The sequence below is a fragment of the Berghia stephanieae genome, chromosome 1 (assembly GCF_034508935.2).
Source record: "Berghia stephanieae isolate SIO BIC M18660-M18661 chromosome 1, UCSD_Bste_1.3, whole genome shotgun sequence".
In the NCBI taxonomy this organism is placed as follows: domain Eukaryota; kingdom Metazoa; phylum Mollusca; class Gastropoda; order Nudibranchia; family Aeolidiidae; genus Berghia; species Berghia stephanieae.
Window position 1 is genome coordinate 112,941,534 of NC_088360.1, and position 18,418 is coordinate 112,959,951.

At 33.3% G+C, this 18,418-nt stretch overlaps 1 protein-coding gene across 6 annotated transcripts in view; it reads left to right on the top strand.

The window, feature by feature from the left end:
• The window catches only part of LOC144962758 (uncharacterized), a 51,063-nt gene that overhangs the window by 23,918 nt on the left and 8,727 nt on the right, over positions 1-18,418 (top strand). For 2 of the 6 annotated variants that reach the window (XM_078895985.1, XM_078895986.1), the window contains exons 10-24: positions 2,358-2,469; positions 2,699-2,840; positions 3,079-3,227; positions 3,729-3,977; positions 5,085-5,175; positions 5,575-5,719; positions 7,156-7,325; positions 7,867-8,056; positions 8,362-8,548; positions 8,798-8,983; positions 9,211-9,346; positions 10,319-11,161; positions 13,448-13,644; positions 15,764-15,923; positions 16,647-16,769. In XM_078895985.1, coding sequence (XP_078752111.1) covers positions 2,358-2,469; positions 2,699-2,840; positions 3,079-3,227; positions 3,729-3,977; positions 5,085-5,175; positions 5,575-5,719; positions 7,156-7,325; positions 7,867-8,056; positions 8,362-8,548; positions 8,798-8,983; positions 9,211-9,346; positions 10,319-11,161; positions 13,448-13,644; positions 15,764-15,923; positions 16,647-16,769 — 3,080 coding nt within the window. The remainder of the gene's footprint in view (positions 1-2,357; positions 2,470-2,698; positions 2,841-3,078; positions 3,228-3,728; positions 3,978-5,084; positions 5,176-5,574; positions 5,720-7,155; positions 7,326-7,866; positions 8,057-8,361; positions 8,549-8,797; positions 8,984-9,210; positions 9,347-10,318; positions 11,162-13,447; positions 13,645-15,763; positions 15,924-16,646; positions 16,770-18,418) is intronic. The other 4 variants (XM_078895988.1, XM_078895987.1, XM_078895989.1 and 1 more) reach the window with 2 other exon arrangements.

An 18,418-nucleotide genomic window follows, 5' to 3' on the forward strand; every position in this document is an offset into this window, starting at 1 on the left:
CAAAAACAACATATTTCTCAATCACTAAGAGGGAAAAAAATTCAGGTTATGAAAGATAATCAAATATCATTTATTTTCCAAACAAACAACATATTTTGCAGATTATTTACAAAATTCATTGCAAATTTCCTGAAAATGAGTATTTGAGAGGGTCTGAGAGACGAGCAATTTTTCTGGAAAAAAGGGGCATAATCCAGCATTATTTGACATAAAAGAACTTAACAGCCTTTTTGTTTGTCCATAATGTCATATTTCTTTTATGGTTGAGGAAAATAATGACCATAACACTTGAAATCATACAGCTGATTACAAACATTACATATTAGTTCAATATTTACGTAATATGAGTCATATATATGTGAACAAAAAATATTACAAAAAATGACAGTTTCAATTTCAAATTGGTCTGCTTTACTTCAAATGAGTGATATTGACTGATTAAATGAATTATATGGTTCATTTTACATTCCAGAATAGTAATTCACTGACAAGTGACATATTTATTTCACAAAACTGCACTTGTAAAGGCATTTGATTATATAAATCAGAAAAATAATATTTGCATTTTTTGAGAAAAGTCACTGAAAAATTTGAAAGCCATATGGCAATCTTCCACAAAAATAAATAAATTACAAACTCAAACTTCAACACATCCGGCATACAATAGACCAGGGACAAGTTCAGGCCAAAAAGGTGGGACAGGGGTTGTGGTACCAGGATCAAGGCGCACTTTCTTGGGTTTGGAAGGGCCAGGAATCTCATGAGATGGAATTTGAGAACTGAAATGAGATGAATTTTTTAAAAAGAAAAAAAAGAAAAAAAAAGAATTAGAATTGCAAAAACAATTTTAATAAGTCAAAGGTAAACCAAATAAACAAATTATTGACAGTTTGACTCAGTCCATACACAAAAGTAACAAAATTCAGTATATCAACTGTTTCTCATTCTCATGTTCCCTGTGAACCCATGAAATTCTTACCATCACTATTTGTGAGCCACATACTAAAACATTGCTTCATACCAACCATTTGAAGCAATTTATAAACTAATGATAATTTCTAGAATGTCATACTTCCAAAGTGCATCTGAATAGAGTATAATAATGATTCCTGCTCACCTTTCATCATGGCTTCTTTTACTTGTACTCATACTTGCAACACCAGGGATACGAGTGACATCTTCATAATCCTCATCTTGTACTTGGATTTTGGGTCTCACTGCATTAAAAAGAAATAAAAAACAACAAAATTCTGTTAAAAGCTGCTCTCACAAAATATCACAATCTTCATTTCTAAAGGTCAGAAATAAAAATAAAGTTGTCTCACTTACTTGTTGAAATACATGGCTCTCTACTTCTATTGTCAGCCATGTTTGTTTACATTTTCAGCTAACCACTTGCCCAACTTCTATGCCTCGTAAATGAGGTGAAAAGTGAAAAAAAATAATAACTTAATAGAAACTGATAAAAGAAAGACCAGGGTTCAAGAGGATGTGCATTTTTTGACTTGAACATGATGTCAGAGGATGTAATTGTGAAAAGTTGAGAAAAATACTTACTAGTTAGGTTCGTCATTCAAGTCCAGATTTGGTGAGTAGGGCAGGTCCCCATCAGGCATCATATTCTCGGGAACAGCAGCGTAATTTTCATCGTCACTGTCTTCATCCATATATAAGATATCGTAGACCTCTTTTTCGGTACAATAAGTCCTTGTAAAATGTATCTAATTAGTTTATTTTGAGTAAATTTGTGAGTAGAGACGACAAGTCGACTGTCAAAACAAGATGGCGGAAGTCGAGTGACGAACCGAGTTACTGACACAAATACTTTCGTATTTCTTGTGATTTAGGAGGAAAAAATCAAATATTCTTAGATATTTTGTAGTTTTTATTGTATAAAATTAAATAAATTATTATAAAATCGCCATTTGGGGGCATATTATAAAGCGCACTTAAAGCGAAACGTAGGAAAGAAGGGGGGCGTGTCCATCGATCGGTGATCGAAATCTCTATTATGGAACGCGTGAGAGTTAAAAGCAAATCTTCTAGTAAAAATACAAAAGTTGAGCTTTTATTTTGGTCACATTAAAAAAAAATCTCATAAGGAGAGGTTGTGATGCCAATTGAAATGTGGCATTGAAGGCTGACTCATTATATCCATGATGTTTTATCAGTTTGTTTTGCACTTTATAGTGAAAAATTCTAAAATATGTGAACAGCCATCTGCTGTGAAAATATTTCAAGGGATACACCAAAATGCTATGATAAGATAAAGTACACCATAAGAATAGTCTGTTTCTTGTTGTTGTTTTTATTTATTGATAGTCCTTTTGTTGTAATGTAAACCTTTTTTTCCCCAGGATGATGCCAATGAACTTTTCTAATACTGGGCCACCATCAGGTGTTATCAAAGATCGTGTAAAATCTGGTGCTAGTTTGGCAGATGTTGAACCGATGAATATAGATAAAAATGTAAGTGGTAGAATGTGACAATTACCATTGATGTGTATCCTTCATGATGAATTGTGTCTAAGATTATCCTGTTTATGAACAGCTGTCATTAAAACATTAAATAAACTAAAAGATTTTATAAAGTTTCTCTTCTGTTGGAGAATTTCTCTTTGTAATATTTAAAATCTTAAATATACTTAAAATTATATTGTAATTTTAGTAAGCATTTCTGCTGTCTTTTATTTTCCAGATATCTTTTGACAGTATTGGAGGTTTGGGGAAACACATAAGAGCTCTCAAAGAGATGGTGGTGTTTCCATTGCTGTACGATAAAGTTTTCCAAAAATTCAACGTGGATCCTCCACGTGGTGTGCTGTTCTATGGTCCACCAGGTAATAAAAAAAAAAACAAGACTAACACCATTGAAATTTAGTAATAATTTCTAGTTATCAACATAATTTCTTTCTTACTTTAAAAAAAAAATAAATTATTCTCCCTTTTTCTTTCTTTTCATTAAAAAAATAATTGTGGGGTGCTTTGTGTATGTATGTATGTATGTATATGTCTATCATGTGTGTCAGAAAAAGAAGAAAAAGATTTAAGTTCTCACATTGCCATGCTTTTTATTAGGTACTGGAAAGACTTTGGTCGCACGTGCCCTGGCAAATGAATGCTCTCATGGTGACAAGAAGGTGGCCTTCTTCATGAGAAAAGGAGCTGATTGTCTGAGCAAATGGGTTGGTGAATCAGAAAGACAACTCAGACTTCTTTTTGATCAGGTTTGTCTTCTTTTTTTTTTTCTCATTGCAGATCATTCTGTATTGAAGTAATCTATTTTATATCATTATTTCTAATTCTATCAATACAGATGATTTGTGTTTTCTTGTTAATCTTATATGTAGTCCTTCAGAGATATAAATTGGAGTTGATCTATAGCATTAAAATGTCAGTAACAATTGCCTGCTGACCTTAGGATAAGAAGCCAGTCTATTGCAAAGTACTTTCTGCTATCCAAGCACTGCTGGGTTGACAGGGTGGGCACTGCTCTCAAAATCAACCTCAGTTCCTTTGCAATAAAATCAAATGCTCTCCCAACTGAACTTTTTGGCCCCAAATAGATATTACTGAATTTTGGTTAGAGCAATTATTCTTGATACAGGTTTTTGTTTTTCTTTTGTTTGTCTTTCTTTTCTCTTTCTTTTCTTTTTTTAATTTTTTTTAAATATTACAATCATATTTGTATACTCATAATCATATGACTCTTTTCTACATTATTTTAGGCTTACAAATACAGGCCATCCATTATATTCTTTGATGAGATTGACGGCTTAGCTCCAGTCAGATCCAGTCGCCAAGATCAAATACACAGTTCTATAGTCTCCACTCTCTTAGCTTTGATGGATGGACTAGACAGCAGAGGGGAGATTGTTGTGATTGGTGCAACTAATAGGATAGACTCTCTTGACCCAGCCTTAAGACGCCCAGGGCGTTTTGATAGAGAATTTCTCTTCCCATTGCCAACTCTAGAGGTCTGTTTATCTGTTTAAACAGTTTCATTATGTGAATGCTTCATGTTTTGATCATGACAAGATTTGTTTGAATTTAGATGATAGTTAATACTAATTATTTTTCAGTTTATTCTGTTAATGATATAAACTTGATCATTGTGATAAGAATAATTTAGATTAGTGAGGTACTTTTCTTATATTATATTCATGAAAATAAGTTTTAAGGTGTGATATAAGCTAGGATGGGGCATCTTGTGCATACATTTGGACTGAAAAACAAAAAAGAAAGAAAATAATGACAATTTTTTTCATTTTGATGTTTTGGGTCATTGTTTTACTATAAAGTTCAATGGTTCCATAATTTACTTGCAAAAGTCATAATGTTATATATACTGTGACATGTTGGTTGTTAAAGGGTGTCCTGAAAGTTTATTAAGTGAAACACTCACTTCACAAGCAAATGGATTGGAATTGACACAATTTCAATATATTTGCCCAATGATTGAGTCAAGATTTTTCAATTTTTGTAAATCTTTTTTTCTACCCACTAGAGACCAGCACCCTCAAAGTTATTTAAGTTCCCTTTCAAATTATTTTACATTCCAAGATCTAATTAACCTGTAAAACTATTGACAAGAAAGGCACGCCACCTCCTGTTCATCAAAGACAAAATATTTTACCAACTCCTACCTCTTTTTTTTTTTTCTTGTCAGTCTGTTACCAGCAACAATAATTTGAAAAAAAATTATGTAGGCCTACAGCTAAAAAGAAAAAGTTTGGGTTTCACAATCCCTTCCTTGTATAGAGATTGAAAACTAATCTGTTTATCTATATAAGCCATTGTTAGATCAATCTACATCTTTGTCATTAGATAAAAAAGCAAGAGATCACTCGCATAGTAACAGCGTGACCAGTGTAACAAGCTTATCTCAGCTCATTTTATCATAACTTTACCAAATAATTTCACAATTAAATGTCTAGTTGCTTATTGATATTTAGAGCCAATGGTAAAATTCTCATTTTCTTTGTCAAATCTGTACCACAGAGATATGCTTTTATTTTTAAAATTTTTTTTGTGTCAAATCGTTTTGTTAAACTTTTGCTTTTTTTCTTTTTTTTAATTTACAGGCAAGAAAACAGATTCTGAAAATTCAAACATCAAGTTGGAATCCAAAATTGAATGAGAGATTCGTCACAGAGTTGGCAGAAAAATGTGTTGGTCAGTATTCTGTTCGTGGGTGCTGGTATTTTGGCTTCAATAATAGTCACCTGCATGCATTTTAAATTTGGGGTGGCTGGTACGTGTTCTAAATTAGCATTTCTTTCAGGCAAACTGGCTTCGCGGTCTGTTTTTCATGAAAATGAATCCCTGTGAACATTACCCATGATTCATGGAACTATTTTTGAAATTAATCAAAGCCAGATGGGAAGAGAGTTCATCACAGACACTGAGGAAGACTGGAAAGCTCTAAATTTATCATCTTATGACATAGCCCTCTTTTTCCTTTTAGTTGAAATGATCTAAAAGTGTCTTATTTATCTCCCAAAAACAAATAGCATTATTTACTTTAAAATTGTTGCTTTTGCTTTAATCTATTTAAATTCTATTCATTTGTAGGATATTGTGGTGCAGATCTGAAATCTCTCTGCACTGAGGCAGCCATGTTAGCTTTGCGTCGTAGATATCCACAGATCTATATCAGCAATGAGGCATTGCAACTCGACGAATCATCTATTCAAGTCTGTGCAAAAGACTTCTTCAAGTAAGTCAAGTAGATATCATTGGTGTTTGCTTTGGCTTTTTTTTTTTACTCCAGACAATACATTTCACTATGATTGATAAGACATTTTTATATTTGATATATTAATCATATTATTATATTAACGAGTTAATTACCAAATTTTACCCAGGTTAGCTCTTTTATCATCTCAGTTGTTCAGAGTTTTGAAATTGTGGGATGTTTGTGAGACCATTGATAGTCTCTTCCACAAGACTCCTAATTGTTGATGTGGTTATCTATCATTGTCATAGACTGAGACTTGGTTTTGCTCTGCCCCTGGCTAAGCTCCTTTAACATGAGAAGACAGTCTGATGTCTGTGATTGTCAAATTTTCTTTTTAGGTTTTTTTTTTTGTTTGTGAAAATGACTTGCTTTACCATGTGCAGTAGATGTCTTCTGGGGGCTTTCTTACCAGTATCCGTATGAATGTTTGGATGGCTTCTTCCTTAGTACAGCTGACCTACTAGTTATAAAGATTTTATATCAATATTTGAGGTTGTGACATGTGTTGATTTTTGTAATTTTCAATACACAAAAAGGGATATTGAGTTATATGGCAGCATATTTTATGACCTAATTTTTGATAAGTTTCTTTGCTTTGAAATACGACGATTGATCTGATATTTTGAGACAGGCACCAAGGGGATTACAGGAGTAGCCTCTCGAAATGTAAAAAAAACAACTATGGATTATTGCCATTGATAAAAAATTGTTAGCTTTTATACCGCAATATCAGCTTAATGTGCTCATAGTGCTTAACATAGATTGAAGCCAACAGCAACACTTAACATGGAGGACGAGGCATCTTTAGGGTCAATCTTTAAAAATGACAGCTAATCCAGGCATCTGCTGCAATGTCACAATGCGAGTAATTGGAACCAATTTTCTTGCTCGGGGAAGAAAAGCGAGATGCTGACACAAGGGCTCAAACTTGGGTCCTGAGTGTGAAATCAATGCTTTATCCACTTGGCCGACTCAATCCTATCATGCCTTTAAGGCATTTTCTACACTATTTTAGTCATAGATAGCACTGATTTTTGAGTAAAGAGCAGTTTCCAAGGACTCAACGTTGTACCGTTCACATCAGGTACCTACAGGTAAAAGCCTATTGTCATACTGCAATACCACAAAGCAGAACAGAATGTACTATTAGAATTATTTTGACACATTCATTATTTGTACGTAGCAAGGCAGATATATTATTGAGCTGCTGTATGATAATCTGGTCCCTCTGCACATAGCTAACCCAATCCATCCACGAAGAGAGACATCAAGTGGTAAATTAGCTTAAGTATCAAGTTCCTGTTAAGGAAAATTTTAATTTCTTTTTTTTATATGAACAAAATGCCATATTATTTGAAAGGAAATGAATGTATTACTCAGATGTTTCAGGGCTCTCATTGTTTGTTTTTCTTCAGTGCAGTAAATAACATCATTCCTACATCTCGTCGGTCAGTGAATTCTCCAGGTAGACCACTCAATTTGCATATACTACCATTGCTAGAGAGGCAGCTGAATAAGGCTGCTAATCAACTTAATGAAACTTTCCCTCCTTGCCTCATGAAGATGACTTCCTTAGATGCAGCTGGTAAGAATCCTTCAATCAGATATTTTGTGTAGTTGAAGTATTATTTACATTCGTGACATCTAGGGTTTAAAAGTTCAATTTCAAGCAGATAGTTTTACTTTATGTTTTTATGTACCACAAGCATTTATTTTTAAAAGATTTTTTTATTGCAATTTTCTATTTTTGAAGCTACTCAGCCTTTAAGTTATGATAAATTTGTAAAGTTTAGATATTCATTTTTAAAGAGATTTTCTTTTGTCTGAGCCTAGAAAAAACGGGGAAATGTTTTAAATCTCAACAATGCTGAGCATTTTTTGCCAAGACTTTGATTTCTCTGTGACAAAATTTCAGGTAAATAAGACAAAATTATGAACAGAGATAGGAATAAGCCACGGAGTAATCACTTCACTGCACTCTGAATTTTTAAAATTAATTTCCATTGTTATTGTAACTGTTGAAAGTGTTAACCTTTGAAAGTTTCTTTGCAATTTGTGCTAAATAATAGTTTTGACACAGTGTCAACTTCAACATCGTAAATTTGAAGCTTTTCTCATTATTTCAGCTACCAATAAACAAGCCCAAGGGCAGACTGATGCAGAAATGCTGTTAGATGATCTAGCAAGTGATGAAGATGAGGATGCTCCCTCCATATTTGTTGCTCCTTCAAATAAAAACAGCAGGGTTCAAGCGAAAAAGAGTCTGGAGGGTCCAAGCACATCTAAACAGATTGACGCCTACCTCAACTTTACTAGGTAGGCTGTATATTATAGGAGACAAAAATCTGGTGCTTCAGCAATGGAGAGACGGGTATTAAGACTAAAATGAAGAATGCAATTAAATTATAAGATCATTTTTATTTATTTATTTTCGGGATTATAATTTGTTCATAAAATATAGTTTGGATTTCTATGCAGAGTAAAATATCACAATGAAATTTCTGGAGCCCTTTTATTAAACATTTTCTCTTGTTTTCCTATCCTTTTGAAATTACTCGGTTGATAGCTGAAATCCGTTTGGTAGTCTTTTCATTGTTTCTTTTCAATTCTTTTTAAAACAGCTTTTCTTCTCATCAACCAACTACTTTCCGTCCTCGTATAATGCTAACTGGATTCTCAGGACAAGGACAAACATCCTATATTGCACCTGCTCTCATTCACAAAATGGAAGATTTGCCAGTTCATGTTTTGGATTTACCTGCTTTGTATGCAGTTACTGCCAAGACTCCTGAAGAATCATGTGCAAATGTAAGTATCTCAAGTTGTTGACTGAACGAAATATTCAGAGCAACAAGAGTTCTCTCTATCAATTTCTTATTTGCTGGGGGTTTGTTTTTTTTTTTTTGGGGGGGGGGGGGGGGGGGTGTTTTTTTTTAAATTCTCCTCCCCATTAAGATGATTTTAAGGGGTATTATATTGGAGATTTCAATTATAGATCAATACAAATTTTAGTTTTAAATTATTATCATTTCTCATCTGTGTTCTTTGGTATCTAAGGTGTTTCATGAAGCTCGCAGGAAGTGCCCAAGTATCATCTACATGCCTTACATAAACCAGTGGTGGGATGTTTTAGGAGACACATTACGCACCACTCTGCTTACTCTTATTCAAGATTTGAATCCAACCACTCCACTCCTGTTACTTGCTACCAGTGAGCAACCATATTCTTGTCTTGATATTCAGGTATGTTGAAAAGTTATTGTGATATTCTTCTTAATTCTTAACCCCACCGCCTAATCATCTTCAAACTCACACACTTCCCTTATCATTTTGTTCACAATGCAGCGTGTGAAACATTTATGGTTGTTCCAAGTAAATAATTAATGTAAAGAAGTTAAAATAGAAATACTATTGTGATTGATTTTACCCTTGCATCTGATAGCCTAATGTTTATACGAATCTTTTCACAGTTGAAGTTATTATTCAGTGAAATGTCAGGTGAGGTTATGAAGATGGCTAATCCCAATGCTGATGAGAGGAAGGCTTTCTTCAAGGAGTTATTACTCCATCACTCTTGCAAGGCTCCTCCACAGAAGAAAACTGCTGGTATGTTTTTAAATCATGGTTTTTATTTTTAATTAATCAGAGAATTTTACATTAATATTCCATGCTTTGTGTTATATAACATAACATAAAAATCAGAACATTTTCATTAAATTGTTTAACTTTCATTGTACTGTGTGCAAATCCTGCCTTGGTATTGTAGATAAAAACTCTACATTATGTCAAATGGCACGATGTATGTCCCCGATTTAAATCCTCTCCTTTTTAAATGGAAATAATTGTTTGATTGGCTTTTTTTTCCTTTAAAAGGATTCATTATTGTTTGCATATCCCTAAACTGAAACAAATATATTTGTAATGAAAGAGAAATAAAACCCAAGCATCTTACGGTTTCGGGGAAGGAAATTTGTCTACTGTGTTAAGACTTAGCTCAACATTTGATGATCTGTTAAAAGATCTTATTTGCTCTGTCAATATGGCACCTACCTGTTTGTAGTGCAATGTTTAAATTAATTTATGTGAAGGATAGAGTCAAAAATGTTCCAAGTTTCATCATTTAGCTTGATTTGTCACCACTCAGACATTCAAATCTTCAATTTTTGCTCATGATGAGGAATCCAAAACATTGTTTGAAACCCGAGAGCACTTAATTTTCTTGATTATGCTATTGTGTTGATAGATATCAATATATAACATCATGACTTAATTTCTTTTTTAATATTGTCTATTTTGTTCTAAATATTGTTGGCTTATTTGATAAAACAATTAGAATCCCTGATCTTCAATTTTAACAATTATATACTTTCTAAAACCTTTCATAATTTATACATTTATCCCCTTCAATAGTTTGAAGGGAAAAGGCATTGCAATTTAGCAAAGTGTCGTTCATTTTTTTTTAAAAAAGGTTTACAAAGCGACTTTTTTTTTTCTAAGAAGATAGATTGATTGTGATCATAAAAAAACAGCCTTGCAGTTATTTACATAGAGTAATTAATTCCTTCAATCTCCTTCCAGAACAAATGATAAAACTTATGGAGCGAACTGAGAAGACAAATTTTCTACCATGTAATATTAGTAAATGCCATGAACCTCGACGTATGATGCATTTTACCAAGAATTGGGAAAAATTGTTTTGTCACACTAGCTCAGAGTTTCTTTCTAAAAGAGGAAAACATTCTCATTCCATTTTGAATAAGACTCACAAGATGTCTTTAAGACCAACTAGAACTTTGCATGGGTGCAATAATAATCAGGGTAGAAAATATTCAGATTTTAACGAATGCAATTGTTCAACAACCAACTCCTCAGTATACAACTCCAATTTTTGTTCCAATTTTGCCGGAATAAATTTTGAAAGATTGAGAAATAGATTTGAAAGAATTAGACCATGTCTAAAACAAGTGACAAGGTCAAAGAGTTGTATTAACACAAACTGCTCCAATAACCATCTCTCAGACAGACATGTACGTTACCTCAAGAGAATAAACAAAAATTTCTGTTCTTTAAAATTATCGGATAGACACCTACGATATCTCAAGAGAATTGATCAATCTAGCTATTTACCATCAAGCTCTGGCTTTGTTATTAGACATCGTTTGAAAAAAACAACACAATCAAGGGCTTGTCTCTCCTCTGGATCTATACAAATGCTATACAGGAAAAGCTATGTAGACTCTTATGTTCATTCAGACGTTGATCAAATTCTGCCAATCAACTTAACTCACCTTGAAAGAGAGAAATTTACCTCAGGAAAATCAGCATTTTGTCATTATTTTCCAAGATCAAATACCAAACAAGTATTAGCTCATCGTCGTTCAAGGAAAAAGCGTCGAAAAACTGTTAAAGGTGGCTTTAAAAGTAAAAAAATGTTTGCATTTATTGTATTTTGGTTTAAATTTTGGATTAGGTTTTCCAAGTTTTATTCCATTTTTAGAATCTAATTTTAAGCTCTTTTTATATTTATTTTCATTTCATGTTGGTGTTATGAAGTTTACACTTCATAATTCAGATTCTTAGCTAAACTTTTCATATTCCCCTATAAAAATGAGGATACTTTTTTATGATTTTTTAAAATGACTTTCATATTCAAATGGTAGCAAGTTTTTTTGTCCGTTTGACACTGCAAGTGGATTAATTTTGTCATTGTGAATATGAAAGGTCTTTAGGATTTTAAACCTTTCTTTTTTAGATTCACATTGGCTGTCCCAGTCCTAATTTATTGTTGTTTTTTATTGACTTATTCCATCAATTTGCCTTTTTGATATAATTAAAATCCCATCCAGGCACAAACCAAGAATTTAGCTATGAAGGAAAAACAAATGCTTACAAAGCACAATATATTCAAAACAAAAAAGTATAATGGTACATGGCAGAGAGATGATTAACAAGGACATATAGTATAATCTCTCTAAAAGAAAAAGCCTATACATTTAATTACTCTTCCCTCACAGCTAAGGATCCCTGACTGGACTGAGATAAAACTGAACACTTCTATGTTGGTGTGATTTCAACTATTGCACGCCATGTGGTCTTGTGATATAAGACACTCGCTTTCGGATCTGAAGGCCTGGGTTCAAACCTCGCTTGGCGCATAGTTGAGTCCTTGGGAAAGGCTCTTTACTCACATTCTCTCACCGTACTCAAGTGTAAAATGAGTACCTCAGCGTTAACAGCGTGGTCTCTGTCCGAAAAGAATGTACTATCACCGAACAGACATCATGTCACATCCTACATGTTACGTGTTGCTGTTGGCCAGGGACCCTTTGTAAAGCACTTTGAGCACGTCTAGTGGATATTGCGCTATATAAAAGCTCAATTTATTATTCTTCATTGGTTTCCTGAGCATTGTTCAAATATAATCCTAACTCCCTAATCTATTATTAAATTGACCATTTATTACTCTGATAGGCTAAGAATGAGGTCAACTGCCTCCCATGATGGGTGGAGAGGTCATTTTGTTGTGTCTTCTATCCTCATCCTCCTATACCTTGTCTTACCTTTCCATGTTGCTCTCTGTCTTTGCTCTTGATTGAAATCTCCAATTGTAAAGTTGGTCCAGTCAGGGATCCTTAGCTGTGAGGGAAGTAATTAAATGTATTTTTATTTTGGAGAGATTATACTATTTGTCCTTGTAAATCACCTCTCTGCCATGTACCATTATAATTTTTAGTTTTGAATATATTGTAGTTAGTAAGCATTTGTTTTTCCTTCATAGCGAATTTTTTTGCTTGTGTCTGGACAGGACTTTTCATCATATCAAAATAAAATAGGCTTCTCGTGGAAATTTCTGTTCCCTACTTGAACCATTCCCCTCTGTCTTACTTTTTCTTTGGTGTTTTTAACTTCAGATCTACATCTTTTCCCCTAACTTCCTTTTTACTGGCCGTGAAATGACCTGAAATTGTTGCAAGCAACGTAACCCCTAAAAAAAAACAAAAAATGATAGGTGCTATTTAAAATGTTCAAATTTTGACTTTAACTTCATCTCCTTATTTTTTTTTCTTTTCAATATTCTGATAGATTTTCAGTTCTTCTATTTTGAACAAATAGCTTTAGAAGACTTGTTTGTTGATTTTTACTCTTTTAGATCCCATATGATATGGGGGTAGAAGAGAAATTCTCACTAATTAGACATTTACCACAAAAATAGAATTTATATACATTGATTTGAGTAATGATATAATGTGAATTGGAGGATTAAGCTCAGTTAAAGATAAAGTTAGTACACTAAGAAAACTCAAGCATAACCCTGTTCCTCTAGATATCTCACTGATGCTATTTCACTGAAGCTTTGGCTTTCAGCTCCCACTTGAGATTCTTTAGCTGTTGATAATATATGGTTCCATCCTTGGTGATGGTTTTATCAGTTCCCAAATTTTGCTTTCAGATTTGTAAACTTACATTTCCCCCCGCCTCCCCAGTATTAAACAAATGTGGTTATTAGTTTTTGAGATGTATTTCTTATAGTGATGAATTGCTTATATATTAACATACAAAAGTTATGTTTTCAATGTGATCCAGAGATTTTTGTGTAATTTTCAAATACAGTTAATAGTCCTATATTTCTTCAGAAGTGATTTGGTAATGTAATGTAATATTTCTATTTTGTATTCATTAAAATTTATTTTTTTCCTCCCAAAATAGCAAAAAGAATGCTAGAGGTATTGCCAAAGGCTGCACCTGTCAAACCAACGGAGCTTACCAAGCAAGAAATGAATTCCTTGTTGGAAAAGGAAGAACTGACATTGATGGAGTTGAGAATTTTTCTGCGTGATGTACTCCACAAGCTTGGAAGTGACAAAAAGTTTTCCATTTTCACCAAACCAGTGAATATTGAAAATGTTAGTAATAATACTGTCTTTTTTTTTTATTTATCAATGTACTGTTTGATTTGAATCATTTTATGTTTAAACAAATCAACTAACAGCCTAGCATTGAGACCATGTCATATACATACCATACAGAATTGTCATATGCATACAATACAGAAAGAATTCCAATTATTTATAGAACAGGGGAATCGCATCACAAGCAAGTTTATTCTTCTTTTTCCACCCAGTAGTAATTGGGTCGCTGAGCCAGTCTGATCAGGTAGAAGATGCTTTGTTTTAAACAAGTGTCAAATCCAATGGATAAAAAAATGTGATTGTCCATTTAACATCACTGAAACTCTGGTTCAGTGAGCCATATGGCTTACACGAATGAGACTTGTCACTTATACGTAAAAAACTGATTTATGGGTGGGATATGAATTTTTTTTTGTTAATTCTTGATGTATAAATTAAATTTTAGAGGAAAAACGTTTCACTCAGAAATCGATATGAGGTCAAATTTAATTATTCTAAAGCATTTGAATGTGACAATTTTTAAGAATAGGGTGAAATTCTTTATTGTATTTGATGCATATATTTTTTCCTATTGTCTATAACAGGTCTGACAATTGGCTCATCCCGTAATTGTGACAAATAAATAGATGCAAATTCCTCAATGTTAGTGCATGAATCAAAAATGTTAATAATATAGACCTGTAAATTCTCAGTCAATTAACTGAAATCAGTCAATTTGTCAAATTCAAATATTTAAAAAAGGAAAGAAAGAAAGAAAGAAATAAAAAAAGAAAGAATTCACAAATCGTAGTCGAATGACCGTAAAATAATTAGGAGTGTTCCACAGCGCTACGCATAGCTCATGGGGACCGTTTATATTAACGATGTATATATTGCCAAGACAAAGCGACGCTTTTTATAAAAGGCGTGTCTGAACACTTCCCTGGGTATTTTCACACATCCTTCGTTAAATTATTTTTTCACTTTCCAATCCGTCGTGATCCCAACTGTAGCCAATTTTAACTGAGCCACCGAGCGATAAATTTCACTGTTTCATCTAAGCCAAAATTGACCACATTTACCCTTCGAGTCTCAAAACTATGATAAAGTAAATTGCGAATGCCGCAAGTCCGTTATGTAGACATCTTCAAATCGAAAGGTAGGATAGATTGCTACAAGCACATTTCGATTGCCTCACGTTGTAAACAAACTGGTTGACCGTTTCTTCACTGATTGAGTACCTGATCATAAGGAACAATGGTAAGTAGCCTAATTAATTCCCGTGCAAATCAGGACGTTTTCTGGCATTGTTTTGCTCAAGCCCAAGCGAGCTTGCTGTTTTGTGGCGATTTACCTTCATTTCGATTCTTTGAATTTTTCCGCTACGCCTGCCGAAGTTTCTTCTTGATAATTCACTTCTACTTAATAATTCAGTGTATTGGCCTGAAGTCATATTTATTTAAGTTTTTTTTTTTTCTCTGTCATTTACTGATTGAAAATCAAGTTTGCTCATTGCTACATTATTCTAATGTTCTCACAATGGCTGAGCTGTTCATGGATCGCAATTCAGACTTGTCGAGCATCGATAAAGATGTGAGTCCCGTGAGGAATAAATTCAATTGGTCATGGCTAGAAGTTAAAGATGATAATGGTGATTATTTTTCTATGTCAAAAAAATTCCAGAGGCAGGAATATGACTTTGATGAAGTCATCTTTACCTATATGAATGACATGCTTATTTAGCATTCCTTCTACATCAAATTATGGCAGTCATACTTCCAGTAAGAAATAACACCCACTATTTTGATATATTGTATTTATCACTCTCCTCTCCAATGATGCCCTTATTTTTTTAAGAAATAATTGAATCTTCAGTTTGTCGAAGAGTTTCAGTCAATTTTTATAGAGCTCATTTACAGGTCTATAATAATACACATATGCTATGCATACCTATTATGGCAAATCCTGGTTCTCGTTTTCTTAAACTTTATCTGCCTTCATCCCTACATCATAACTTATAAGGTTGAGTTTAGTATTCATTGATTTTAACACAGAAGTTTGAAATGATAAACTTTGTAGTTATTTTTCTATTATATACTTTAATTATAAAATTATGTATCAAATCTGTTTTTAGGCTCCTGATTATTATGATGTCATTGAAAACCCCATGGACATGTCTACAATGATGTCAAAAATTGACTGTCATGAATACAGTACAGTGCGATCTTTCATGGATGACATTGATCTGATCTGCTCTAATGCTTTGGAATACAATCCTGACAGGGGTCCTATGGGTAAGCATAAATTGATGGATAGGTAAAGGGTTATCTATCAATTGTTTACTAACCCCTCTTTGTTTTTATTTTCAATTGCTTACTATGACTAGCCCTGTTGTCTGAATTTGGGGATTCTTAAATTGTTCCATCCTTAAGAAGATTGATTTCTTAGCCCACCTCAGGCGATAACATTAACCTACCTGATAAAGACCTTTATAGGGCATGACAGTAAAAGAATATTTTTTGACAGTTGATAAGACATAGAAGATTGCATTCTAAAACTACCCTAGGCAACCGGTCTAATTAAGAATGGAACAGTACATGAAAGGACACCACAGTAATAATGATAATAATAAATAGCATTTCTACAGTGCATAACCATGACGAAGTCATGCTCCATGCGCTTTGAGTAATGAGTGTTTTAAACTTACCAATAAGACTACCAACATTTTTTCTCCCAAAAATCAGTCTGAGGAGTCAGAATGGTGTCACCAAAAGGCATTATATAGTAGGTGGGGGAAAAAAGCTCTATTACTGTCTAGTTAACCAAGATGGACTACATCACAGTAGTATAAATAAGACGGGTATGAAGCAAAATTCAACAAACACATCTTGTAATTTCAAACATTGCACTTCTGAAGTTAACTATATTTTATCATTACTGTTATTAAATGATCTACAGTTATCTTATTAATGAATGAAAGTTCTTATATTGTCTTTGTTATTAACTTTTGCTTTCAGATAAAGTAATTCGCCACCGAGCCTGTGCTCTGAAAGATACAGCCTACGCCATCATTAGAACTGAACTTGATAAAGAATTTGAAAAAATGTGTGTGGAAATTGAAGAATCTCGAAAAAGAAGAGGTCTGTTTTTCATATTATATGTGCTAATTTTCGTTTTTTTTCTCCAAGTTATCTATGTTCAATTGCTAAGCAAAGATTGGTTATGGAATTTGGTGTTTTTAACATCATTTTTGTCTGGCAACATATCAGATTACAAAATGTAGAAAATAAATCTATGTAAAGTAGTCCTTCAAAGCCATTTGGCCCCATGGACTTTATCCTGGATACATCTTGGTCCCTTTGCATGTGAAGAAAGTGCTCTACAATTGAGCTTACAGTCCTGGATAGATCTTGGTCCCTTTGCATGTGAAGAAAGTGCTCTACAACTGAGCTAACAGTCCTGGATAGATCTTGGTCCCTTTGCATGTGAAGAAAGTGCTCTACAACTGAGCTAACAGTGCCCCCAACCCTAGACTACCTCTACTTTCTTTTCCTCAGATGGCAAATATGACAATGAAAAAAAAAATCAAAGCAAAAAACTTATAAAACCTTACCAGGGTTTTGAATATACATGACTGTGCAGGTGGACAATTTTCTCCTGCTATTAGCTTTTATTCTATAAGTTATTTTCCTAGTTTTAATTGATTTTTTTTATCACTTGGCGTCAAGAAAAAAAGTTGGTCAGCTCAAGTAAGGTTTTTGGTAATCCTATAATTTTCCTCTTTACTTACACTGAGTCAACCTAAAAGTGTCACGAGTTGACATGTGCACCAGATCTCTGGAATATTTCTGTTTTTTGAAACTTTCACAATTTGACACCTCCAATTTTTAAAAAGTTTTGTCAGCATAATGACAGCTAATCTTCATTTAGTTATATGCCACCCATTTTTTTCAATGAATATCAAATCATTTCAGAGAGTTGCATATAAGATAAGATAAGATATACTTGCGGCTATGTGGTCTAGTGGTATGACACTAGCTTTCGGATAGGAAGGTCCTGGGTTCGAGCCTCGCGCTCGGCGCATAGTTGAGTCCTTGGAAAAGGCTCTTTACTCACATTCTCTCACCGTACTCAGGTGTAAAATGAGTACCTGGCCATTAACAGCGCTGTCTTTGTCCGAAAAATTGTAATATCGCCTAACAGGCGTCATGTCCCGTCCTAAATGTAAAATGTTGCTGTTGACCAGGGACCCCTTGTAAAGTGCTTTGAGCACATTTAGTGGATATTGCGCTATATAAAGCTCAATTTTTAAAATTTTCTTTTTTACTTCATTGATCCTGAATGGAAATTATCATAATGTTACACATCATTCATCGTTATATTAGCACAGATTTATACAATGTCATGAACTAAAAATACGAAGCTAATTAAAAACAAAATAAACATCAAATATAATAAAATATTCATAAAATATACAGCTGTTACAAGCAATGCTATAAAAATCGGACATGAAAGTAGAATAGAGTTGTAATAATGGATTTTTAATCTAAATAGATTTTTGAAAATAGATTGTGAAGGATTGCACATAGCCAACACAGGTTAATAAAAAGTAAAAATAAAGCATAGTATTTGAATGTATAAATATATAATAAATAATGTAGATATAGCACCATGTAAATATGCATCAATAAATAGATTTTAGAGCGAACTAATTGATGAAAATACGAAGCTAATTATAAAAACAAGATAAATATCAAATATATATATAAATTCGGACATGAAAGTAGAA